At 34.0% G+C, this 26,436-nt stretch overlaps 1 protein-coding gene across 6 annotated transcripts in view; it reads right to left on the reverse strand.

The window, feature by feature from the left end:
• Nucleotides 1-26,436, reverse strand: part of PCNX1 (pecanex 1) — a 216,125-nt gene that overhangs the window by 56,767 nt on the left and 132,922 nt on the right. For all 6 annotated transcript variants that reach the window (XM_007472896.3, XM_016424178.2, XM_001368479.4 and 3 more), the window contains 9 exons: nucleotides 21,635-21,744; nucleotides 21,133-21,238; nucleotides 13,828-13,920; nucleotides 11,041-11,191; nucleotides 8,235-8,376; nucleotides 6,928-7,105; nucleotides 4,976-5,084; nucleotides 2,160-2,289; nucleotides 99-157 (listed from right to left, as the gene is read on the reverse strand). In XM_007472896.3, the coding sequence (XP_007472958.1) occupies nucleotides 99-157; nucleotides 2,160-2,289; nucleotides 4,976-5,084; nucleotides 6,928-7,105; nucleotides 8,235-8,376; nucleotides 11,041-11,191; nucleotides 13,828-13,920; nucleotides 21,133-21,238; nucleotides 21,635-21,744 (1,078 nt within the window). The remainder of the gene's footprint in view (nucleotides 1-98; nucleotides 158-2,159; nucleotides 2,290-4,975; nucleotides 5,085-6,927; nucleotides 7,106-8,234; nucleotides 8,377-11,040; nucleotides 11,192-13,827; nucleotides 13,921-21,132; nucleotides 21,239-21,634; nucleotides 21,745-26,436) is intronic.

Below are 26,436 nucleotides of genomic sequence, written 5' to 3' on the forward strand. Positions count from 1 at the left end.
TTCCCTCATCACCATCTATTTTAGTTTTCTAAAATGATTTACTTTCTTCTGAGATACACAAAATTCATTTAGTTTCAATGAGAAATTAATGATATTACCTGGATTTCTATCAAGCTGAGAAGCCAAACGAGTGTTTGAATGATCCACACGCTTTGTGCTGAAGAAAATAAAACAAAATTTTTAAAATAATGTTATAGTATGTAAAAAAATCAATAAAACTCAAGATAGTGGGCAAAAACTCTATAGTTTTTCATTCTATAATGAAGAGAAGAAAAACATTATAATTCCATTAAAATTTATAGAAAAATTCCTATATAAAACAGATTTTCCAAAATGTAACTCAGCTATCTACAAAGTTAATGATGATGCTAGGCATTTTTTAAAAGGTTGATGGGCAGCTGGGTGGCTCAGTGGATTGAGAGCCAGGCCCAGAGATGGGAGGTCCTGGGTTCAAACCTGACCTCAGACACTTTTTGGCTGTGTGACCCTGGGCAAGTCACTTGACCTCCAATGCCTAGTCCTTACCACTCTTCTGCCTTAGAACCAGTATTAATTCTAAGATGGAAGGTAAGGGTTATTAAAAAAAAAAAGATTGGTATTTTTTCAACTATGTAATTCTAGGAATGGATTGTTTATATTCAATTGGGTCTGACTCTTCAGGAACCCATTTAGGGTTTTCCTGGCAAACATACTAGTGGTTTGTCATTTCCTTCTCCAGCTTATTTTATATATGAGGAAACTGAGACAAACAGAGTTAAGTGATTGCTGGGGTTACACAGCTAGTAAATGTCTAAAATGGGATTCTGAACTCAGATCTTTCTATTCCAGGCTCAGCAATTTATCCACTGAGCTACCTAGACACCTTGGAAAGGACAGGCAGCTAAAAAAAATTATGCCTATGATACTTATACAGCTGGTAGAAACTAAAAGATATGCCCTTTTCTTGATTTTCAACTACTATATGGTTGGCCTCTTAGAAAATTTATAATTAGTTCTACCTGCTCTGACATTATGTGGAAATTAGAAGAAAACTTTTAAGTTCTGATATTTTGTATGACAAATTAAGATCTAGTAACTGCCTGGCTAAAATCCCTGTCTGTTATGAACATCTGACATTAAGAAATACAGAGGAGAGAATTATTTCTCTCTCTTATTTGTTTAATAATGAATTCACCATTATGGGACATTAACTCAAATTTTCAGAACATTAAGGATAAGACCTTTGTCTAGTTATTACTTTGGTAAGGTTTAATTGTGGTATAATGTAAAAACGCATTGGCTCTAGAGTCAGGACATGGTTTACATTCAACCTCTGTTGCTTATTACATTAGTTACATGGAGCAAATCAAATAACAAACTGAGTCTCAATTTCCTCGCAAGTATAAACAGCCTCTGAGGTCCCTTTTCAGTTTTAGATTTATGAGCTGATAAACCAGTTTTCTTTGGGCATGTGGCCTCCCCCGCACCCCCCCCCCCGAAGAGTTCATTACAAGAAAAGCAGAGGAGACTTGAAGGAGCTACTCCCCTCTCCCTCTCCAATATACCTCCCCACTCCTCTGCCCAGCAGCCCAATGGGAGTTCACAGGAGGTAAGGTGGGCAGTTCATAGGCAGCAGAGCTGGAGGGAAACAGAGCTCTCAGGCCGCTCCCCACCCCCTTTCTATACTTGCTAAGAATGTTCCTCATTTCACCCTCCCCTCTACCCAGAATCCCAATGGGAGTACTTTCTCCCTCCCTTGTGTGGAGTAAGGGGGGACTAGGGTGCATCTGGCATTTGGTGGGGAGGAGGAGAGGCAGAGCACATAATTGGGGAAGGGGAGAAGCAGGCATGGCACTTGGTCTGGGGATGGGGCCTAGCACTCCATCTCTAAAAGGTTCGCCATCACTGTTATAAACCTTAAACACTTCTGTACTATTGCCTTCATGGCAAAAAAAAAATGTGCCTTCCTCCTAAAAACAAAAGTTTAATAATGCTACTCAAAGGAAAGAATAAAAATAATGTTAACCTCAGGCAAAAATTGATAAGCTTTTAGTTTAAAGGAGAAAAGAAAAGATCAAACAATCAAACTTTGCTTTTTAAATGATTATAATATTAACATGACAATGTTAACTATTAAAAATAGCTTTTAAAAGGCTTCTAAATAGTTTAATTTTGCTCACTTGTAGTCTCTCTCCCAGAATTTGACTGGTCGAACATATGAAGTGATGAATATTGCACTTCCCAAAAAAGGATTTAGTGGAGTAGAGAAGAAGGCAGATATAGCAGCCTGGACAAACAACATGGCTGAATCTGTGGGAAAACTGGTTAAGGAATACTGCACTTTTTCTAATCAGAGTGTTAATATGGAAATGGAAAACAAAACAAATCTCTTTCAAAAGCATTTTAACACCTGTGAATCCCTTAAATACAGGATGATATGGGAAAGCTGTGTGAATCTTAAAAATTCTCAGACCCTACTTCAGAACACTTGGTTAAGACCATTCCCCATTTTAAACAATGAAGGGACTTAGTCAGGAATGTGAGAACTCTACTCCACCCATACTTAAGCATACTTTAGGGGAAGATAAAGTTGTAAACTCTTTACTGAACAATGAAAAAGTACTTAACTCATACTTATAATGAAGCAAAAGCCTTAAGCTAAGTCTATTTTTAGGAAGGTGCTAAGTACCTATGAAGGCCAAATTATTCACTAAAGGTTCAAGCAAGCTTAGCAAGAGGTGTGAAGTTTTAGTCTACTCAGGTGTGAACTCACTCAGAAGTTTTAGTCTACCCAGAGAATTTGAGAACTAAAGAAGGTGTGAATTAAGAATGGTCAGTCCTTTGGAAAATGTCTACTGTGATTAGTAGATGTGAGAACTTAGGGGAGGTGACATGGGAGAATATTCTCTTTAAAAGGAACTCTCTCTGAGAGATCTGGGTGTGGCTGGCTGAAAATTCAGTTTGCCAAAGCTGAATTGGAGCTCGGAATAGTTGGAGTAGCTGGGTCTCTCTGAACACTAGAATCTTGTTTTGGACAAATCTTGTGGTGAGTGGATCGAAGACTGACTGATCTCTCTTAGGGCTTGGGCCCAGGCTGGCCTACCACTTTTCTCATTATTTCCTCTTACTCTCTCTCTCCCTTTCATTAATTCCTTAATTTGTATTAATTAAAATCTCCATAAAAACTCAGCTAACTTGGGTGTATTTCATATTTGGGAATTTTTCCCTGGCGACCACTTTATATTCGATTTTAACTCAAGACACTGTCTTGAAACCATATTTCCGCAGTCACAGTTTAAGGAAACCACTCTTTTATCTGTAACAGTTTATGGCATATAACTCTTTTAAATGTTGCAGCTGAGGGTTGTGTAAATGACAGTATACTTCTAAACTTAATTCTTAAATTTTAGTCACAATAGTAAATTTATACTATTCTATTCCTACTAATTAAATTTCTAGAGGCTAACGATAGAATAAACACCAAAATGAGATATTTCTTGATAATAAAGGTGGTAGCTGCGAATCATAGATTTCAAGACAAATAAGTAAAGGATAATAATACAAGTCAGGACTAGATTATTTTTAAGGTCAAGAAATGTGATTCCCCACCCCACCCCTCCATCAAGTAAAAGCTGCCACAAATTCACAATTAAAAATGTAGAAAATGTCACAATATGCTTTTCTATCTTTATGTGATTCCTAGTTTTTACTTTTGTTTATAAAAGAATTTGGAAAAAGAATTCAGAAAAAGAATTTGGAACCCAATAAATATTGATTGAAAACTTACTGTGTGCTAGACACTAAAGTCCTTAGAGACATACTACATCCTCAAAGAATATTCAGAAGAATGAGAGGTAAACAAATAACTTTAAAGAAAAATGCTTTAAATGATCACCCTAGTGCAAATATCAATAATATGGAAATAGGTCTTGATCAATGACACATGTAAAATCTAGAGGAATTATGCATCAGCCATGGGAGGGGATTTGAAGGTCTGTTCACATTCTGCTATGCCTTTGTTGAGTCTTAAAGCATTCTTGCTGAAAAATTGTTTCTGTTGTTAACTGGGCAAATCTTGAAATGCTGACAGTAATAACTCAATACTTGGGAAACAATGTATTGTTTTGTTTCATTTTCTTTATCCCCCAAACCACTTCTCTTCCAAATTTCCTATTTCTGTTGAAAGGTCCACCAATCCTTTCAGTCTTCCAGGTTTGCAATCTTGACATTTTCCTAAAATATTAACCACTTTCATGTATGCACTCCACCTCTCACCTGTAAAATAGCATTATCCTGAAAACCTAGAAAGAAAAGAAGATCAAAAAGAGAGTGATGAACAGTTTCAAAGGTTGCAGAGTGGTCAGAAGGATGAGATAGAGAAAAAAATCATTAGATTTGCCACTTAAAAGAGATAATTGATAATTCACTTTCAGTTGAATGATGAAATTGGAGGAGAAAGTGGCAAAAAGAATGAAGAGAGAAGAGGGAGCTCTTAAGCAGATGGATTCAATTTTTCAATCTTTTTTGCTCCTCTCATGCAATATTCTATCTCCATTTCTTTCTACAAGTTGTCCTCTTTCCATGATTTGGCTCTGGCTTCACCTCTACTTCAGGGAACCCCTCACTTCCTTCGATATTTAACTAACACACTACCTCTACCTTGAGCTCTCCAACTGGCTAATGACACTCTTCCCTAAGAACTCTGTAATTAACCACCAAGAATTAGTTTTGTATTTATTCGACATATACTTACTTACTCTGTATATATAAATATAGGTACATGATATCATCCCCAGCAGAATTTAAGCACCCTTTGAAAACAAGGATTATTTAATTTTTGTCTTTGTATCCCCAGTAGTCCACTTTCTGGCCCATAGTATGCATTTAATGTTTGATAAGTACCTGGTTGTTTTAGTCTATAATAAACAATATATAAAATGCCTTTACCACAAAAGAAAGTAAATCTATTCTTGCAAAGTTTTAAACAGAAGGATACGAGGCACAGCAAAAGGCTGGGCAAAGGCATGAAAAGCAGAACCCCATGTAATCTGCCATGGTGCAATATAAGTATACACAAACCGCAACTTATATAGAAGTTCCCAAAGCTGCAAGAAAAGAACAGAAAAGAAAAATTAGTAAGAAAATCTTATCAAAATTATTTGTAACTTAAAAAATTAAAGGAGACAATAGCATCTTTTCTCAAAAAAAGTTGGTATTTTGAAATTTTAATCAGTAGTTAGGAATTATATGTCTTTTAAGACATCAGTACATTTTAAAGAATAAAGAATATTATTCATGACTTATTTCATGGGTGAGTTGGATCTTGGTTCATTTCAATGCCCTCTTGTGGCATTTCAGTTAGATGCCAAAGAAGGGGGTTAGGGAAGATGGAGAAAGCAAAAGTGCATGAATACTGTAAGAATCATGAAATTCTTTAAAATAACTCAACTAACTTAACTGGGTATTTTTCTTAGAATAATAAAAACGTCTATTAATGGCAAATATATTCATTAGTTATTATACTACACACTCTTAGTCTTCTTTAATCAAAACAGGCGTGATCCTAGAATTGTGGATTTTTGTTCAAATTATTGTTCTCTTGCAACTTTATTTTCTTAAAGATTAGTAAAATAAGGTCTAATTTTAATCTAAATGTTTTAAGCTTTATAGCAATTGTATGTTCCTTCTAACAACTCCTAATATCTTAGAAACTGTTTTCTGTTTCACTCTCCATTTCTATTCTGATCATTTCCCTGTTCATCAGGAGAGGAGATAAAAAGAACACAACTCAAGCATAATAGTTGATGTAATATAATCTCACTTTGTGGAAATAACCTAGAGTTAAAATGACACCAATGATCATATTAATGAAATTGAAAAGTTTTCATATTAATAGTAGTCAAATTAGAGACATCAGGGTATAATGGATAAAGAGTTGGATTCAAAGGAAAGAAAGACTTAAGAATTCATTTTTCCTCTCTTGACATATACTGGCTGTGTGACCTTCAGTAAGTTACTTAACTTCTCCAGGCTCTGAGCAGATTCCTGAGACTACAAGTTGCAAACAAGGAACCAATATGCATTGGCAAAAGGAGTTTCTCACCTAGAGTTTGTTATAGGAATATAGGAATGAAATGACAGGTACAGGCTCTATCCCTATTTCTCTAGTTAAACACTTTTAAGAAGGGTAATATATAGTTTTACTGATAAAACTGCCTTCAACATCAAACAACCGAAAAGAAAAACCTAACAACTATTATAATAACCTCCTAACTGTTCTCCCCACCTCCTGGTTCTTCCTTCAATTACAATTCATTTTTCATACTGTTATTGATCTTCCCCCAAATAACTTTCATCATCTGACTTGTTTCCTTAGGAATCTAAAAAAAAGTATAAACAGTTCTATATGGTTTTCAAGACTTCTGGAATAGCCCCTCTACTTACCCAACCTTAATTATGACTACTCTCCAATCTATAATGATGTGTTCCAAAAAGACTACCTCCCTTTCCCCTATACTTATTTCTGCCTATATGCTTTTATCTAATATTCCTATTTGCCCTTTCTCACCTCCCCCCGCCCAAATAACTTAGAATATCCAACCATCTTTTCTCTGTCTCTGTCTCTATATACTACTCATTCTCCATAGTCAAGATCTGTCTCTTTCATGAAGATTTCTGGATTATTCCAAGGACCATTTCTTTCTCCTCTAAAATTCTATTACACTGATTAGTAAATATCATATGTTAGCATTTAGGTGAGAATATCAGCTCTCTAGTAAGGACTATACCGTACATTTCTCTCGTACCTTTAACACTGAGAAAACAAATTTTTGATGCTGAGATAGAGGGTCAACTCAAATTTTGGCATAATGATCACAAAGTATTCTATTGTTATTGGTCAGACTAGAGTTCTTAAAGCTGAGGATAAAACTTTCAATGCTGAGTTACCTTGTTGAAGAATATGGACATGAAGAAGAGATCTAATAGCATTGTCTCTGACAAAGCCTCATAGTCAAATTTGAAAAAGAGTACAGTGAAGATGACGGTGACATACTGACAAGTTGGGCTGCTGAAAGAAGAACGTAGCAACTTCAAACCAGCAATGGTGATCATTAAAGCGCCTAACCTATAATAGGATAAAAGCAAAATGTGTCATCTGCTGACAATGTGACAAATCTCATAAATGCAAACTAATTACCACTCTTAAATGTAGCCTGCCAATTATAAGAATTTAAATAATTTGCAGGTTTTCATTCATTCAATCAACAAAGTGTCTTCTATGGATCAGCAACTGTTAGGTCTTATTATAACAACGGCAACAACAACCAAAAAAAGACACAATTTTTGCCCTCCATGAGATTGTATTCTATTTGGAGGGGAGAAAGGGCATCTATTCTACATACCTAAGTTCAATACAAGATAGGGTGTGATGAGAAAAAAGGAAAGATACAATTACTTCAAGAAAATCTGAATGGGAGAGAATATTTTCAGTTGGCAGGATCAGGGAACAAAGGGCACCTGAAAAGAACATGAAAGAAGAGAATTCTGAAAGGCAGACTTTTAAGAAAAAGTAGATTTCAGGCATGTGAAATGGCTGTCATGGACACACATAGATGGAAGAAGGGATGTTAAATTCAAGAAATAACTTAATAGTTCAGTTTTGGCTAGAATGTAGAATGCATAAAGAGTAGCATTGTAAAATTATGAGGGAAAATGATATAGAAACCAGACTGTGAAAGTAGAATTTCAGTTCTGAGTTCAGGTTTAGACTTTAAAATAGATGTAATCTTTTATGAGCAGCAGAGTACCTTAGAAAGATCATTTTGCAAGCTGCAGTTGCTTAGAGAAGGGAAGAGACAAAAGGCAAAGAAACCAGTTAGGAGTCAAAGAGTTCAGGTTAGAGGTAGTAAGGGCCTGAAGATGGCTAGTATGAGTGGAAAAAAGAGGATAGGGTGTCTGTAAATTTTTTTTTAAAGAAAAAAATCTTAAAAGGAACCAAAGTAGTAGTTTGGTAATTCTGAACACTTAAATAGTTCACAGTGCTATAGGAAGAATAGTAAGGATACCTGGATAAAGCAGTAAAAAGCAGAATGGAAAAAAAAGGAAGGAAATGAAGCCAGTTTTTTTAAACTTCTAAACTATGATGTTGGCACCTAATAGAAATCACTAAGTATTTGTTTATTGGTTACCCCACAATTTTGTCTAGTACACATCCTTATTTATAGTCTGGTGTTAGAAGACTTTTATATACTTACTCAGTATCCAGTTTCTTGGGACTAGCAATAGTTTTTGCACTGCTACTGAGCTCATTAAGAACAATCAGTGGGTATATAACATTCTTCTCCACAAAAATAAGCCATACATGAAGTTTCTCAAACCACATCATATGGGCTGCATCTAACAGGGTAACAAAAATCAGAAAGACTACTTGTCATCTTGGAATTACAGACAACTTAGTCATTGGATAAGAAAGGAAAATCTTATTCTATTCAAATAGCATTTCAATGTTAATGCAAGCAAAATATGTATGAATTCAGTAATTCATATATAATGCATTACTAGCTTTTAAGTGAACTATGAAGTCATGAGTTGGCACTTATAAGATTATAGTAAAGTTTTACCTCAATGTCTTATCCTAAGATGAAAGGTGAACTTGGATTTTTGAAGGCTACACTAGCAGAACCTAAGCCTTTGCAGATTTTACCTGGAAAGATTTTAAAGAATGTGACCAGGGACAGATCTTGTGCACATTTAATAACTACAACACACAGTTTAACCTATTTTAAAGAAGAAGCAAATTTTATATGTACATAGATATGTGTGTGTATATGTATATACATATACACACAAATATATATATAGAAAAAAAATGAACAAATAAATAGTTCTATAAAGACTCAGTATGTTTGACCATCCAATAAAGAAGTAGTTTTGCCTATAGGTAGGTTGTGATGGAGGAAATACTAGCACAGATCTAACAAAGGCAATTAATTCCAATCAATTACAAATTAGATATCCACTTCTCAGATTCTTGTGAATTTCTTTTTTAATTCACTAAACTCATTTAAGACCTAAAAATATTAGTTTTTTGTTTTTATAATTAATAAAGGTTTTCTTTCATAAAGAAATTAATTTTCACAAAGATTTTTTAAAAAACCCTTACCTTCTGTCTTGGAATCAATACTCCATACCGGTTCCAAGACAGAAGAGCAGTAGCGTTAAGTGGCTTGCCCAGGGTCACACAGCTAGGAAATGTCTGAGGCCAGACTGGAACCCAGGATCTCTCATCCCTAGGCCTGACTCTCAATCCACTGAGCCACTTAACTGCCCCTTACAAAAATTTTTTTACCAAAAAGCAAATGACCCCATTTACTTCCTAATGCTGGACCCAGATATAGCTTAGCAGGCAAGCATGCATATATATGTAGAAAAGACACCTCAGTACCTAAATTGCTCTAAAAATAGCGTAGGATTCAGAAAACCTTCAAAAAATTCTTTATTGATAATACAACTTTTTTTTTGGTAATGTCTCAAACACTTGTTTCACTGAAGAAAATTCCCAAGGCAAAAAAGTTTTAATTTAAGACCTCTGAGTTACTGAAAATAATGTCACCATGTTTCAACAAGCTCCTGAATGCATGAAATGTTTTCATTCAGTTGTTTAATAGCACGCTTCCCCAAAGTACCAATTTTGATATTATCTACACAGCTTTTTAATAAATCCTCAAAATAAATACATTTATTGTGATACAATATCACAGCCATGTATATGTCCATTAAAAATTAAGTACTGTAAGATGCTGTGTATATAATGTTACTACCAAGATGTCTATTTATAGGTAAATTTTAAAAGCATATAATTTAAATAGTCTGCTAAGTGAGTTTTAAAAAGATGATAAACTGAATATTAAAAAAATCTTAAAAGTCAAAAAGTTATATGGTTAATAATGGTCTTAATTTAATTAATATACTGAAAAGAATTTGGATTTGGATTTGAATTTGGAGAACCTAAGTTTTAATCCCAGCACCAACAATTAAGAGTTATATGATTATGGTCATCACTTAACTTCTCAAAGTCTTATTTTCCTTCAAAAAAATAATACTACTTCTCCATGTTTCTGTGGGTTGTTTTAGGAAAAGTAATAATGTGTGAAAAATATTTTGAAAATTAAAATATGCAAATATATTATATTATTATTATAAATAAAGTTCTCAACACAAACTGCTCATTTTTAAACATAAAATATATAAATAGAAATGCATTCAATTATTTGTATATGATGATGGTGATGATCTATCTTCTGTAGAATATTTGCTTTTGAGTTACTTTTCTTGGGATGATGATTGGTGTGGACCATGAAATGGTTGGAAAAATTTTACCTATGGACATTGTTGATTCTCCAGGCAAAGATAGTGAAAAGAAATCAAATCCTAAATGATGGTTCCATAAGCATAATCAACTTAGCTAACAGGCCAAGACCACCGAATCTTTGAAAATTTAAGGCCCCAGTGAATAGTCTGCAGTCTGAATCCCTAAAAAGATAATTAGTTTTCAAATGACGAGTAATTTGTTCTCTAGAAAAGTTTGCTGACTATAGGATTATACCAAAAAAAATGAGGTTAAGTAGTGTAAAAATGGAGACTTGAATCCAGGACTTTAATCCCCAGAAGTCCTTACTCCACTTCCCCAGAATGCTTTGTAATCTCATTGAATTCTCACCTGGGCCAACAGCAAATTATTATTTAAAGGAGTTCTCCGCCTACTGAGGGCTTTCTTTCCTACTTCGGCTTCAAAGCAGATGCGTCTCTCATGATGTGAGTGAAACTGAATTGGGCCTCTTGGCCCACCTAGCATGTGCCTTTCTTACTTGTATTTTCTTAAATTCTCAACTTTTAATAAACCTCTAAAATATAATACTCCTTGCAGAGAGAAACAAATTTTACCTGCCTCAGTTTCCCCCAAATTTTAATCTTTACAGTAGTAAGAGAATTTTTACATTGAACTAAAAGTAAATGGCACCTTTTCCAATTAAAAATTAATGTGTTAATGATGTTACTTACTTCGAACTTCAAATTGGTAATATTCCTTGGTTTTCAGCAGTGGATGAGAGAAACAGTGCCAAGGTAGCTGCTTCCGGACCTGAGGCAGCATGTAATGGGTTAAAAAGCCTACTGAGCCAACCAAGGTATAGAGAACATACTTCAGAGCAGGCTAAAGAAAAAGTAAAGTTGAACAAAATAAAATACCAAATAAGTTGTTTTGAGGCAAAGACTAAAAGAACTCACAATTAACCAGTCATTTCTTTGAATTTGATTTTTTATGTAACAATGAAGAAAGAAATTTATGAAAGAAATAGGTTATTATTAGGTCACCTTTAGATTCTAGAATCATAAAACACTTGCCTAGTTATTGATTTTTTTTAAGTTCAAATCATTTATGAAATAACAGATAATTAATATGCTGTGAATGTTAAAATCAGTATGGCCCTTTTGGGGATAAAATAGTATCTTGTATTGCTGATATAATATATAACATTAAGAAAATTGGTGGGAAATGTTGCCCTTCCATCAATATCTTCTGTGACTTTCAGAGCAATTTATGAAACTGCTCTCACCCTCAAAGTTGTTGTCAAGCTACCAACAGAGAAGATACTTTTAAATAAAAATGGATCTGTCCTCCTATATGCTATAAGAGGAAGTCATACAACCATACTGAAAAGGTCCTCTAAAAATTATGTTTTCTGACTCAACTGGTTCTCAAAGCATTATCTTTTATTCCTAAATGACCTTTTACTACACTCTACTATCCACAAGCCTCCTAAAACACCTTCTTGGACCTCACAGCTTACTTTTGAGACAGAATTTTCACCTCATCCCATATTTTTAAACTTTTCCTAATATCCCTTTATATTCTTTTCTCTTTTACTACTATCATTAATAAAGATATGGTCCTTCTGCTTCGAGGCCATTTTTTCTACTTGTGTATTTGATCCCACTCATTTCTGTTCCTATCAGAAGCTTGTGCTTTTGATTATTTCCTCTCTATATAATTTCTGATTTCTCAATGTGCAATGGTTCCTCTCTGTCACTCACAAACATGCCCAGGCTTCTGCCATCTGGAAAAAAAAAAAAACCTTCACTCCACTTCAAGCAATTGTTCTGTATCTCTTCTTTTCCTTTCCTGCCAAACTCCTAGAAAGAGTTGCCTATACTCATTGCTTCCTTTTCCTCATCCACATCCACTTATCAAATTCTTATAACTGAGATCCTGAGTTCAGCAATGGACTGAAATAGATCTCTCAGGTTACAAAGTTTTTTCAATGCTAAACTAAGGTGGATTGTATTCAAGCAATATATACAGCCAACAAGTCTTTTCTCAGGCATTCTTCTTCCCTATTTTATTAAGACTGTTCTTTCTCCTGGTTTTTCTCCTACATGTCTGACGGGTCTTTTTAGTTCTCCTTTCCTGGATTCTGGTCCATATCTGACACCCAAACTTTGGTATCCTTCAAGGTCTTGTCCTAGCTTCCTTTTATATCTCTATATAGCTTTCTCCTGGTCAGAGTCTATGGACTCAATTTTCAATTCTATGCAATGAATCCCAGAATTAGATATTTTGCCTTAGTGTCATTCTTGAACATTTGTTATCCTGGCACGTCTCCAGTTAATTGTTCCAATGGTATCTGAAATCCAACACATCCAAAATGGAATTAATTTCTTACAAAAATTAAATTCCATTCAAATTCTGACCTAAATTAATATTTAATAATTTTTAAAAATTCTTCCATCTAGACCCCAAAGTTCTTTATTTCTATTGAATATGCTGTTCCATGCTGATCCTAGGGATCATACTCAGCTCTTCCTTCTCTTTCACTTCTTAAACCACTCAGTTGTCAACTCTTGCCAATTCAAATTCCACATTTCTTTCATCTATTGTCTTTAACCGTTCACATAGCTGTAATACTACTTCAGGTTCCCATTATAAATCATACAGAATACTGAAACAAACTAACTGGTGTCCTCTGCATCAAGTCTCTCCCATTTGTAGCTCAGCCTCCACACAATTATCAAAACTAAACCACAAGGTTGACCACATTATCCTCCTGTACATTTTGTGGCCCTCTACTCTTATCAAGATGCGCCACAAACTCCTTTGTTTGGCATTGGAAACCTTCACAATCTGGTTCCAGGTTACTTTATCAGATTTCTTTCACATCGTTTCCCTTTATATATCCCAAATTCCAATTAAACTGGTCTACTATTTTTGTCTTTGCACCACACCTAGAAGGCACTGTTTCCACCTCCATCTTCCTTTAAGGGTCATCTTGTACCACATATTATACAGGAAGTAATTATAGGAAGCTTATAGTTAAATGCTCTCTCTCTCGTCAAGTAAATATGTATTTCTTAGTTATCTATCTGTACCTTCTCAATTAAAGAAAGTTCTTTGAAGGTCTGTTTTATCTTTGTAGCCCCTTCTGCTTTGCATTTATTAGATGTTTAATAACTGCTTGTTAGATCAAATTAGATTAAGAAGGAAGAAGAGTTTTCTTTTATTTGTTGAACTTCAGAGCAAATTACTAATTCACATGGACACATTTAGAAATGTCTGTGAATACATGTATGCATATATCTTTATATACATACAAATGGTTACACTCAAATCAAACTAAATCAAATGTATACTGTCAGTCTACATATTCAGACTAAAAATTAGCTATGTTTGCAACATCTTTTTGAAATAACCACTGTACTACAATGTACAAACATTACAATCAAATCCAATCAAAAATGCATCAATAATAGGAAGCTAATAGTTTCTTTTCAAAAGAAAGAATAATACTTTACCTGTAAAACTGTGAACACTGTGCTTACATGAATTGCAAAATACAGCACACCAATCACTATGCAAACTATAAGGTCAGATTGCAACCGTTCACTCTATGGAACAAAATAGAAACATCAAAATGAATTAATATCATTTTTTAAAAAATGCTTACTTTCCTACAGAATCTCAACTGACAGTGTGAAATCAAAGAATTTTTCTATAACTGATTTCTACTATGCAAACTTCTTCCTCATATACAATGAATAGCTACTGTCTCAATCTTTGTAGTTTTGTTTTTAAAACATGAATAAAAGAAATTGAGAAGTTGATGACTTACTTAATTTATCATGTTTACTAACAGACTTAAAAATAAATGAAAACTCTGTAAAATTCTTTACACTAAACCATGTACTCTATTTCATTATTTAGGGTGGGAAGGAAGCACTGCATAATTCAAGAATTACTTCTACAATGCCATTATATAGCAATGGAAAGATAATGAGTCTAGTTCACAAGCTGACCACTGAACAATACCATTCCATTTTATAGGCTCAACTTCTATGCAACCTTTGGATTAGCAGTTGTAATTGTGCAAATATGGGGGGAGAAAGATTGTGACTAAAAGAAAAGGCAATTAAGCTACAGAACTCAACGAAAAACTGGAGAAGTACACAGATAAAAATTAATAATTACATATAAATACATACTAGAAGGAACAGGCAAACTACATACAAGGCATATATTCATATTATTCACACCAATAGTAACCAAAGAAATATGACAGAAAAATTATGGAGCTAGCTATGGTGATAGAAAATCCCCAGAATTCAAATATGTGAAAGATTTTGTATATTTACCATAAATTCCAACAATGTTACTTATATTTGTTGCTATCTGAAATTGGTAATTATGAGAAAGATCCACACTCTTTTGACCTTTTCTCCTAAGAATAAATGTTTAAGGGGCAGCATAGTGGTTAAGTGGATAGAGAGTCAGGCCTAGAGATGGGAAAATCCTGGGTTCCAATCTGGATTCAGACCCTTACTAGCTATGTGACTTTGGGCAAATCACTTAACTCCAATTATCTAGCCCTTACCACTCTTCTGTCTTAGAACTAATCCTTAATACTTAGTATTGATTCAAAGATGTAAGGCAAAGATTCAAAAATAAATAAACATTTAAATTACAATCCGTTTCAACAGTCTGTCTCTTGGATTAAAATGCAATTCAATATCTATTTCAATACTTCATTTGAGGCAGTTAATTTCACCAAACAGAACATCACTCCTCCCTTTAAACAAATTCTCACGTGTGAAGGATATTTACATTATTCACTAGACACATTAAAAGATAGTTGTAGAATTTTATAGATGTTTATTAGAGTTATGCTGGTGGAGCCCTGAATAAGGGAATTACTTCTTTAGCAATGTAGTTTAAAAAAATTAGCTTTTAGCTCTAGCAAAACTCTGGGAGTTATGGGAACATATAGGTTTTTTTCCCCCCTTTTTTAAGTACTACTATTTCCTTTCTTAGCAATCTAAAAACAGTAAAGATCTTCCTCTATCTATGCTTCCCACATTGGAAGATATTTAGATGGTGTGATGTAAAAACAGATCTTAAGTCTGATTTTATGCACTATACAGGTTATTAAAAAAATCCCTTACCTTCTATCTTAGAATTGCTACTAAATATTGATTCTAATGCAGAAAAGCAGTGAAGGGCTAGGCAATTGGGGTTAAGTGGCTTACTCTAGGTCACATGGCTAGAAGGTGTCTGAGACCAGATTTGAATTCAGATCCTACTAACTCCAGGAATGGTTCTCTATACACTGTGTAGCTTCCCCCACTATAGATACTATTTAAAGCAGAACAAATAATTTTGATTTCTATCCTATGCTTTTCATGCTGTCAGCACTATTATTTACATTTTTAATTTTGAAAATTTTATTTAATTTAGAATATGTTTCCATTGTTACAAGATTCATGTTCTTTCCCTGACCTCCCCCCAAACCCCTTCCCGTAGCTGACATGCAATTCTACTGGGTTTTGCATGTGTCATTGATCAAGACCTATTTCTACATTATTGATTTTTGCAATAGGGCGATTGTTCAGAGTCTACATCCTCAATCACATCCCCATCGATCCTTGTGTTTGAGCAGTTGTTTTTCTTCTGTGTTTCTACTTCCACAGTTCTTTCTCTGGATGTGGATAGTGTTCTTTCTCATATGTCCATCAGGATCACTGCATTGCTGCTAGTAGAGAAGTCCATTACATTCAATTGTACCACAATGTAAGTCTGACCGTATCATTTCCCTCAATAAATCCCATTTGCTTCCTAATGCCAGTAGGACCAAAGAAAAGCTATGTTGGTTAGCTTTTAAAGCCTTTGACAACTTGTCCCCTTCCTGAAACACATTCCCTTTTCATATTACCACTTAAAGTGCTCCTAGGAGTTCCTTCAAAATTGATCATGTGTCTTGTTCAATACCGAGTCTCGATTCCCTCTCATTGCTTCCAACCCACCACCCCAGTCACCCAAAGATCATTTCCTTTGTATGTATTTTATAGCCTTGCTCATATATGAAAAAAGAAGTAAGTTCCTTGAAAGCAGGCAATTTCATTTTGAAATTTGAATCCCCAGTGATACCCACAAAGTAGACTCTTAATCAAGTTTTATTATTGATAGAATCTGAAAACAGAATTCATGGAAGCTCTTTTGCACTTAAACCTTAAAGTATTCTAGAAACAAAAACTAGCATTAACACACAGAGTTATAAGACTGGAAAGGTAGTAAGTCTGTAAGGAGCTTTAAATGACAAAATAATTTATATTTGACCTTGAGGGGACCACTGGAATATACTGAGTATAGAAGTAATATCATATATATTTTGGTAATCAAATGGAGAATAAACTGAAGCTGGGAGAGACTTGAAGCAAAAAGAACAATTAGAAGATTACTTCAATAGCCCAGGTAAGAAATGATATATGGTATAAACGTGAGATTATAGCTAAGGAAGAGAACAGGGTTAGGTAAAAAAATCTAGAAACCACATGCATAGAAACAATAATAACCTATGGGAGCTTATAAGATTATTAAGATAGTATAGGATAGGGATTCTTAAGACTTTTTAAATGTTATATTCTTCTCTTTGGCAATCTGGTAAAATATGTATCTGGTAAATATGGATTTATTCTCATAAAAATGTTTCCAAATATATAAAATACACAGATTACAATGGAAACAAATTCTATTGAAATGAGGTTATAATTTTTTTTAATTCATGGCTTCCTGGTAAAGATGAGAAAGATAAGAGGGGTCCATGGCAGAGGCTTCAATGATACTCAATACTAGTGATGAGTCATGGATGAACAACCAATAAGAGAAATATAGAAAACAGTCAAGTGAATAGGAGAATGAGGAAAGGGCAGTTAAGAGAGTGGAGAGGATCCAAGAGGTGATGATCATGGAGGTGGAAGTAAGGTCATGAGGCTGCTGGGCCCTTGAAGCCTCCCCTCCAAGTTCACCTCTACGATATTAAGCAGGCTCTACTTAGGACAGCAACCCTTAGAAGAAGCTGGGAGAGTACCTAGCACTTCTGAGGTGACAAGAAAGATCAAGAAAAGTTATTGCACTTTGTGTACTGGGAACTTCTCTATTTAAACAAATGAGTAAAAGATCTGTGAAATTTTTATTTTATTTATTTTTTCCCTAATTACATGTAAAAATAGTTTCCAACATTTTAAAAGAATTTTGAGTCTTGAATTCTCTCTTTTTCTTACTTTCCCCATCCCAAGATGGTAATCTGATATAGTTTTCCCATATTTTTAAAATTTAATTTTTCCCCTCACCTATGAATTTTTTAAGTGGAAAAAAACCCCACAGACTGTTCTTCTGAATACCAATCCAGAGCAATGCTGAAAATGCCAGGTGGTACATTAGTGGAACTCCCTTAGAGTATCAAGTTATCCACAAGGAATGGGAACAGGTTGCCAAGATGTCAAAAAGAATGGATAAGGAAGACCTGGAGGCAAGATACCAGATAAGTATTGGAAAGACAGTGATGTTGGCAGAGAGGCAAAGGAAAAATATGCAAAATCAATGAGTGATGGAAGACCCTCATTTAAAAAACAGACTATGTTGGCTGGAGGACAGATCAGATGAAGAGCAGTACTGCAGTCCTGAAAAGTTTACTTGGAATATGCTCTTATTGATTTTTTTTTGCCTCCAGACAAGAAATAAGTCTGAAACCTTTACCTGTCTTTTTATTCTGAAAATCATTAAATGCCAGAAAAGATGAAAGTAACTTCAGTTCTAGTGTTGGAGTTTTGAGCTCTTGTCAGCTTGTTAGTAGGACTTTCTATCACTTAAGGAATGATGTTACTAATAGTGATGATACTAATAGATGTTAACTCAATTCAGTACAGTTTTCCTTTAAGAAAGATCAGAAATGGTTTATCATGTGACTACGCTATTGTTCATAATTTCAGGGTTTGAAGCAAACAATTAGAAAGAACTCTAAAAAAATTTTTTAGGAAATGAGTTTAATGATTTGTGCTCTAGTATTAACATCATATAAATTAGAATAATTTTATTTCTAAGCTTTTAAATGAGATCCCTTTTTCCAAGGTGACTTCTAACTCATAAATAACAACAGTTGTTGGGAATTCTTAAAACAGTTCTGCATCAGCACTAATGATTTGACAATACTAGGGAAATCTCTCTGCTTATTTTTATTTTTGATTTTACCAGAGTGATAATGGAATAGAGAAGGATTAGAGGAAAGCCTGAAAATCAAGGAAACAAAATATTTCTAACAGAAAACATCAGATAAGTTTCACTTAAAACAGATAGAAATGTCTATTTCCCAGTCAGTGATTCAGTCAGAACCTAAATGATATAATTGTTCCATCTGAATTTGTAATGCTGATACGAGAATTAAATTCTTGTATAATTGTGCCCCTGAGATGATTACTCAGCTGTGACAGAGTAGGAGGGTATTTGTTCCTAGAGTTTCAAAGAATGAATGGATTTAAAATGCAATCTAACTTATTGACAATTGTAGAAGCTTTCTCTGATATGTCAATTTGGGCATCTATTGGGGAAGACAGACTTTAACTAAAGGCAGAAAATATCTATTTAAAGTATTTTTATCAAAGGGGAAAAATCAGGAAGTGCTTAAGTTCGTTAGTAACTCAAGCCATCTTTTTAGGATTTGTAGCATAGGATAATTGGGGATGAAAACTCTTATATGTTAACCTTCCTCTACATATTAAAATAATAAAAAGTGATTCATTGAAGAGTTTTTTAAAAAGTGATTATTGGTGACACATGTAAAACCCAGTGGAATTGCTCGCTGGCTACAGGGGGAGGTGGGGAGGGATTCGGAGGAGAGGAGGGAAAGAACATGAATCATGTAACCATGGAAAAATACTCTAATTTAAAAAAAATTTCAAATTAAAAAGAAAGGATTGTTGGTCTAGCACTAAGATAAAAAATTTAATGACACATTCCTATTTTACTTTTTTGTTACATAGTTCACAACTCAGTATTCTAGATCTTTTCAGTTTTCTCCAATTTTTATGCCTGAAAGTAATCTGCCCATTGATACTTCTATATTAAAGAAACAAACTATCTAAGAAGAAAAAAATCAGTTGTCCAATATTCTATAAAGATAAACGAATGTATATGTACATTGTAAAAAATTCAGAGAATAAAATGCCTTTATTTTTTCCCTGAAGTTTGCAGTAAGACCCCACCATTTTCTTTCCTTTGGCATCTTCTAAGATTTTTGCTGGCAAGGTACCAGTTAGTACTCAACCTGTTACTAATACCAAGAATACTAACATAACATACAACCAGAAATAAATGAAGGGTTTATCTTTCCATTGAAACCATTCTTAAGTTATTTCTCAATGAAATATTGATATTTAATTGATGACCTTTCCTCAGAATTAAAATCTTTTTCCTCCAAATATTTATCTTCCCCTCTTTTAAATATCTCAGAAAGTGATCTATAAACACCCCCAAAACTATGTTTCTTCCAGAATAGAATTCTGCTGTATCCCAGGTTTTAGTTCAGCCACTCTTCTCAGTTAGTGTCATTTAGGAATCTAAATGTGATGACTCCATTGTCACTAATGGGAAAAAAAACAATCACAGAAATGTTGACAGTCTATTTCATCTTTTTCCCCCTCATCTTGACATGCTCTCAGGATGATCTGGCTTTATTGGAACTTGTGCCAACCTCACTCTAAACTCCTTTATTTTCCACTATTTTAAAAAATCTGTTCCCTGTTGAAGTCTACAACCTTCCACAAATGTCAATAATCCAAAGTAACACTTTAAAAGATAAATTATCAGCCATGAGACAAAAAAACACACACATATATGAATTACATCAATTCATATATGAAACATGCCAAATGATTTTTAGGAATAAACACCAAATATGAAGAGATTTTTTAAAACGTCCTACTTATTGTGCAGATAATTTTATATATTACATATTTCCTATCCTTCAATTTGAGAATCTGTATAACCCAACCCCATATTTCAACAGACATTTTTACAGCTATACAAATCCTAGAGTTTAAGGCAGAGTTCAAGGCAGTCTACGACTACCTTGAGAATATTTATGTCCTCTACTCTTTCTATTCTCCTCTTTTTTCTAGTTGTTAAGGCTCCTAGATATAAAGATCTTTGTATTCCCTGAAAATCTGAAGATCAGAAATGCCAACAGCCAGGGGAGGCAGGAACTTGCTTTAAATCTCTGATGCCAGAGGACAGTAGTGCCAACAGCCCTAAAGAAGCCTGGGTATCTTGCTCATAGCATCAGATAAAAGGAAGACAATCTGATCACATGAATTTCTTTTGACCCCATTTGAAAGTAAACTTCCTTAAGAAAAAGGGAGTAAAATTCTACCAAAAAATATGGTACAATACTGTCATTTGAAAACAACTTATTAACATTTTTACATACCCTAAATTCAAAATGATTGTTTAAAATTGTATTATTCTGTGACTAATGATATCACTTAGTTTTGGCTGTTCTAAAGTCAATTCTCTGAATATCATCTAATTCACTTTGATTAGAAAAATCACACTTAAGGACAAGTGGTTCACACGCCTTAAATTTTTCAAATGAACTAAACAGAACACATTACAACACAATGAAATTGTGGTCTTCATAAGGATCTATTGGGAATTTTAAAAACTATATATATATATGTACATATATATATATATATATATACATATTCTGTATTTCAATAACTAAGATATAGTTTCAGGCTCTTTAAAAAGGAATAACACCTTAAGGAACTTACAACAGAATTCCTAAGTTTGTCAGGTAGTGGATCTTTTACTTCAGACAGAGGATCCTCTGGATTTTTCTCTTCTGTATTTGGAAAAATTTTTGATTGCACCAACGAGCTACAATATAAGGAAAAATTACATCATATATATAAATGGAAAATTGTGTCTCAAACAACAAAGAATCAAAGTTTCAAGAAAGAAATGGAAAGATGAATCTAGTTTAATTATGAACTAATGATGTCATACTAATAAGTCTAGGGTGTTATAAGCTAATAGAGTATATAACACTTAGTCTTTTCATCATACAACATACAACTTAATACCTTTCAAATCTGCCAAATCCTCTGATCATATGTGGCTATAATCATCCAAAGTTATTATGTTTAGAAATCTAAAACAAAAAGTCACAGCAGTAGCACTTTGGGGTGGGCTAAGGGAAAGTAAAATTCATCCAAAATGCTTAAAACCTTAAATAAATTTTCTTAATTCAATATAGACTTTGGTTTTACTTACAAAAGTACAGATGGGTCACTACTTTGTCTGCTGAGATGATAGGATATCGCCACTAACAAACCACAAAACACAGAGAAAAGTACAGGAATATGTTGGCCATCCCAAGAATCCTGATGGAAAAAAAAACAGAGTAAAAAGTTCATGATTTATTAAAGAACTTTAACGATTATGAATTAACATGGGTAAAAGAAAATTAAATTCGGCAAGCAAAACACAGCACATTTTTCATTTTGTTGTCATTGACAAGAGAGCACACACATTCTCAATTTTGGGCAAACTTCCCTTATGTCTTCTAGGTGGCCTTCCATTCCTAAGCATTTGTCTTAACTATCCCATTTATACAAGACAATTATTATCCTGATAATTGTAGTCAGGAAGACACCCTCCTTCCTGAAAACCTTCTGAGATCAAATAATTTCTATGATTCACTATCAAAATCTCTAATATACATTTTCCTTTCAATCTTTTTAGAATTTTTTAAATTATACATTATTCTTGGTTACATTTGTCTCTCTTATCTACCCTGCTTGATTCTAGGCTGCCTCAGGATGGCTACTTAAGCTACTACATTATTTTCTTTTTTTTCCCCTTTTAAACATTATTTTATTTTGCTCATTTTCAAACATTATTCATTGGAAACAAAGATCATTTTCTTCCCCCCCCCCCCCCTCTCCCATAGCCGATGCGCGATTCCACTGGGTATCACATGTGTCCTTGATTCGAACCCATTTCCATGTTGTTGGTATTTTTCATTAGGGTGTTCATTTAGAGTCTCTCCTCAGTCATGTCTCCTCCACCCCTGTAGTCAAGCAGTTGCTTTTCATCGGTGTTTTTACTCCCGCAGTTTATCCTCTGCTTGTGGATAGTATTTTTTAGATCCCTGCAGATTGGTCAGGGACATTGCATTGCCACTAATGGAGAAGTTCATCACCTTCGATTATACCACATTGTATCAGTCTCTGTGTACAATGTTTTCCTGGTTCTTCTCCTTTCTCTCTGCATCACTTCCTGGAGGTTGTTCCAGTCTCCATGGAATTCCTCTATTTTATTGTTCCTTTTAGCACAATAGTATTCCATCACCAACATATACCACAATTTGTTCAGCCATTCCCCAATTATTGGGCATCCCCTCGTTTTCCAATTTTTGGCCACCACAAAGAGTGCAGCTATGAATATTCTTGTACAAGTCTTTTTCCTTATTATCTCTTTGGGGTACAAACCCAGCAGTGCTATGGCTGGATCAAAGGGTAGACAGTCTTTTATCGCCCTTTGGGCATAGTTCCAAATTGCCCTCCAGAATGGTTAGATCAATTCACAACTCCACCAGCAATGAATTAGTGTCCCCACTTTGCCACATCCCCTCCAACATTCATTACTTTACTTTGCTGACATTTAGCCAATCTGCTAGGTGTGCGGTGATACCTCAGAGTTGTTTTGATTTCCATCTCTCTGATTATAAGAGATTTAGAACACTTTTCCATGTGCTTATTAATAGTTTTGATTTCTTTATCTGAAAACTGCCTATTCATGTCCCTTGCCCATTTATCAATTGGAGAATGGCTTGATTTTTTTGTACAATTGATTTAGCTCTTTGTAAATTTGAGTAATTAATCCTTCGTCAGAGGTTTTTATGAAGATTATTTCCCAACTTGTTGCTTCCCTTCTGACTTTAGTTACATTGGTTTTGTTTGTACATTTTTAATTTGATGTAGTCAAAATTATTTATTTTACATTTTGTGACTCTTTCTAAGTCTTGCTTGGTTTTAAAATCTTTCCCTTCCCAAAGGTCTGACATGTATATTATTCTGTGTTCGCCTAATTTACTTACAGTTTCCTTCTTTATGTTCAAGTCATTCACCCATTGTGAATTTATCTTGGTGTGGGGTGTGAGGTGTGAGGTGTTGATTCAAAACTAATCTCTCCCACACTGTCTTCCAATTTTCCCAGCAGTTTTTGTCAATATCCACTGATTTTTGTCCCAAAATCTGGGGTCTTTGGGTTTGTCATAGACTGTCTTCCTGAGGTCACTTACCCCAAGCCTATTCCACTGATCCTCCTTTCTGTTTCTTAGCCAGTACCAAATTGTTTTGATGAGCACTGCTTTTAGTTTGAGGTCTGGGACTGCAAGGCCACCTTCCTTTGCATTTTTTTTTCATGATTTCCCTGGATATCCTTGATCTTTTGTTCTTCCAAATGAACTTAGTTATGGTTTCTTCTAATTCAGTAAAGAAGTTTTGTGGTAGTTCAATGGGTATGGCACTAAATGAGTAAATTAATTTGGGTAGGATTGTCATTTTTATTATGTTAGCTCATCCTACTCATGAGCAATCAATGTTTTTCCAATTGTTTAGCTCTAGTTTTAACTGTGTGGAGAGTGTTTTGTAATTGTGTTCATATACTTCCTGTGTTTGTCTCAGCAGATAGATTCCAAAGTATTTTATATTATCTAGGGTGATTTTAAATGGTATTTCTCTTTCTAATTATTCCTGCTGAAATGGGTTAGAGATATAAAGAAATGCTGATGACTTATATGGGTTTATTTTGCATCCTGCAACTTTGCTAACGTTGTTGATTATTTTGAGTAACTTTTTGGTTGATTCTCTAGGATTCTTTAAGTAAACCATCATATTACTCGCAAAGAGTGATAGCTTGGTCTCCTCATTGCCAATTTTAATACCTTCAATTTCTTTTTCTTCCCTAATTGCTACTGCTAGTGTTTCTAGTACAATATTAAATAATAGAGGTGATAATGGGCATCCCTATTTTAGTCCTGATCTTATTGGTAAAATGTAGAGTTTATTCCCATTACAGATGAAATTTGCTAATGGTTTTAAATATATACTGTTTATTATTTTTAGGAACGACCCTTCTCTTCCTATACTTTCTAGTATTTTCAATAGGAATGGGTGTTGTATTTTATCAAAGGCTTTTTCTGCGTCTATTGAGATAATTTTGTGATTTTTGTCAATTTGCTTGATAATATGGTCAATTATGTGGATGGTTTTCCTAATATTGAACCATCCTTGCATTCCTGGTATGAACCCTGCCTGGTCATAGGGGATAACCCTTGTGATGACTTGCTGGAGTCTTTTTGCTAATATCCTATTTAAGATTTTTGCATCTATATTCATTAGGAAAATTGGTCTATAGTTTTCTTGCTCTGTTTTTGACCTGCTCAGTACCATGTTTGTATCATAAAATGAACTTGGTAGAACTCCTTCTTGGCTCATTCTCTCAAATAGTTTGTTCAATATTGGGATTAGTTGTTCTTTGAATGCTTGATAGAATTAATTTGTGAATCCATCTGGACCTGGAGATTTTTTTTTTAGGGATCTTTGATGGCTTGTTAAATTTCTTTTTCTGATATGGGGTTGTTTAGGTAATTTATTTCTTCCTCTGTTAGTCTAGGCAATTTATATTTTGGTAAGTATTCAACCATATCACCTAGATTGCCATATTTGTTGCCATATAATTGGGCAGAGTGGTTTTTATTAATTGTCTTAATTTTCTCTTCATTAGAGGTGAGCTCTCCTTTTTCATCTTGGATATTGTCATTTTGGTTTTTTTCTTTCCTTTTTTTTAATTAGACTGACTAGTATTTTGTCTATTTTATTTGTTTTTTCAAAGTACCAGCTTCTAGTTAGTTCTTTGACTTTCAATTTTATTAATTTCTCCTTTGATTTTTAGGATCTCTAATTTAGTCTTCATCTGAGGATTTTTAATTTGTTCGCTTTCTAATTTTTTAATTTGCATGCCCAATTCATTGACCTCTGCCCATTTTAATTTGTTAATATATGAACTCAAGGATATAAATTTCCCCTTGAGTAGTGCTTTGGCTGCATCCCATAGGTTTTGAAAGGATGTCTCATCATTATCACTTTTTTCAATGAAGTTATTAATTGTTTCTATGATTTGTTCTTTAACTAACTGGTTTTGGAGAATCGTATTGTTTAATTTCCAATTAATTTTTGATTTACCTCTCCATGTTCCCTTACTAATTATAATTTTCATTGCATTGTGATCTGAGAAAGTTGCATTTATTATTTCTGCTCTTTTGCACTTATTTGCAATGTTTTCATGTCCTAATACACGGTCAATTTTTGTGAATGTACCATGTGCTGCAGAAAAGAAGGTATATTCCTTTTTTGTCCCTATTTATTTTTCTCCACATGTCTACTAACTCTAATTTTTCTAAGATTTCATTCACTTCTCTTACCTCTTTCTTATTTATTTTTTGGTTTGATATATCTAGTTCAGATAGAGGAAGATTCAGGTCTCCAACTAGTATAGTTTTTCTATTTCATCCTTGAGCTCCTCTAGTTTCTCCTTTAGAAATTTGGATGCTATGCCATTTGGTGCATACATGTTGAGTACAGATATTTCCTCATTGTCTATACTGCCTTTTATCAGGATGTAATTACCTTCCCTATCTCTTTTAATTAGATTTATTTTTACTTTAGCTTTGTTGGATATCATTATTGTGACTCCTGCCTTCTTTTTATCAGTTGATGCCCAATAGATTTGGCTCCACCCTCTTACTTTCACCCTATGCGTATCTACCTTCCTCATGTGTGTTTCTTGTTAGACAGCATATGGTAGGGTTTTGGATTCTAATCCACTCTGCTATTCGCTTGCATTTTATGGGTGAATTCATTCCATTCACATTCAGAGTTATGATTACTAGCTGTGTATTACCCAGCATTTTGATTTCTACTCCTGTTCCTGCCATTTCTTCTTTCACTATTTCCTTCTATACCAATGTTTGTTTTTAATCATTCCCCCTAGTTCCCACTGTTATTTTA

The sequence above is a fragment of the Monodelphis domestica genome, chromosome 1 (genome assembly GCF_027887165.1).
Source record: "Monodelphis domestica isolate mMonDom1 chromosome 1, mMonDom1.pri, whole genome shotgun sequence".
In the NCBI taxonomy this organism is placed as follows: Eukaryota; Metazoa; Chordata; class Mammalia; order Didelphimorphia; family Didelphidae; genus Monodelphis; species Monodelphis domestica.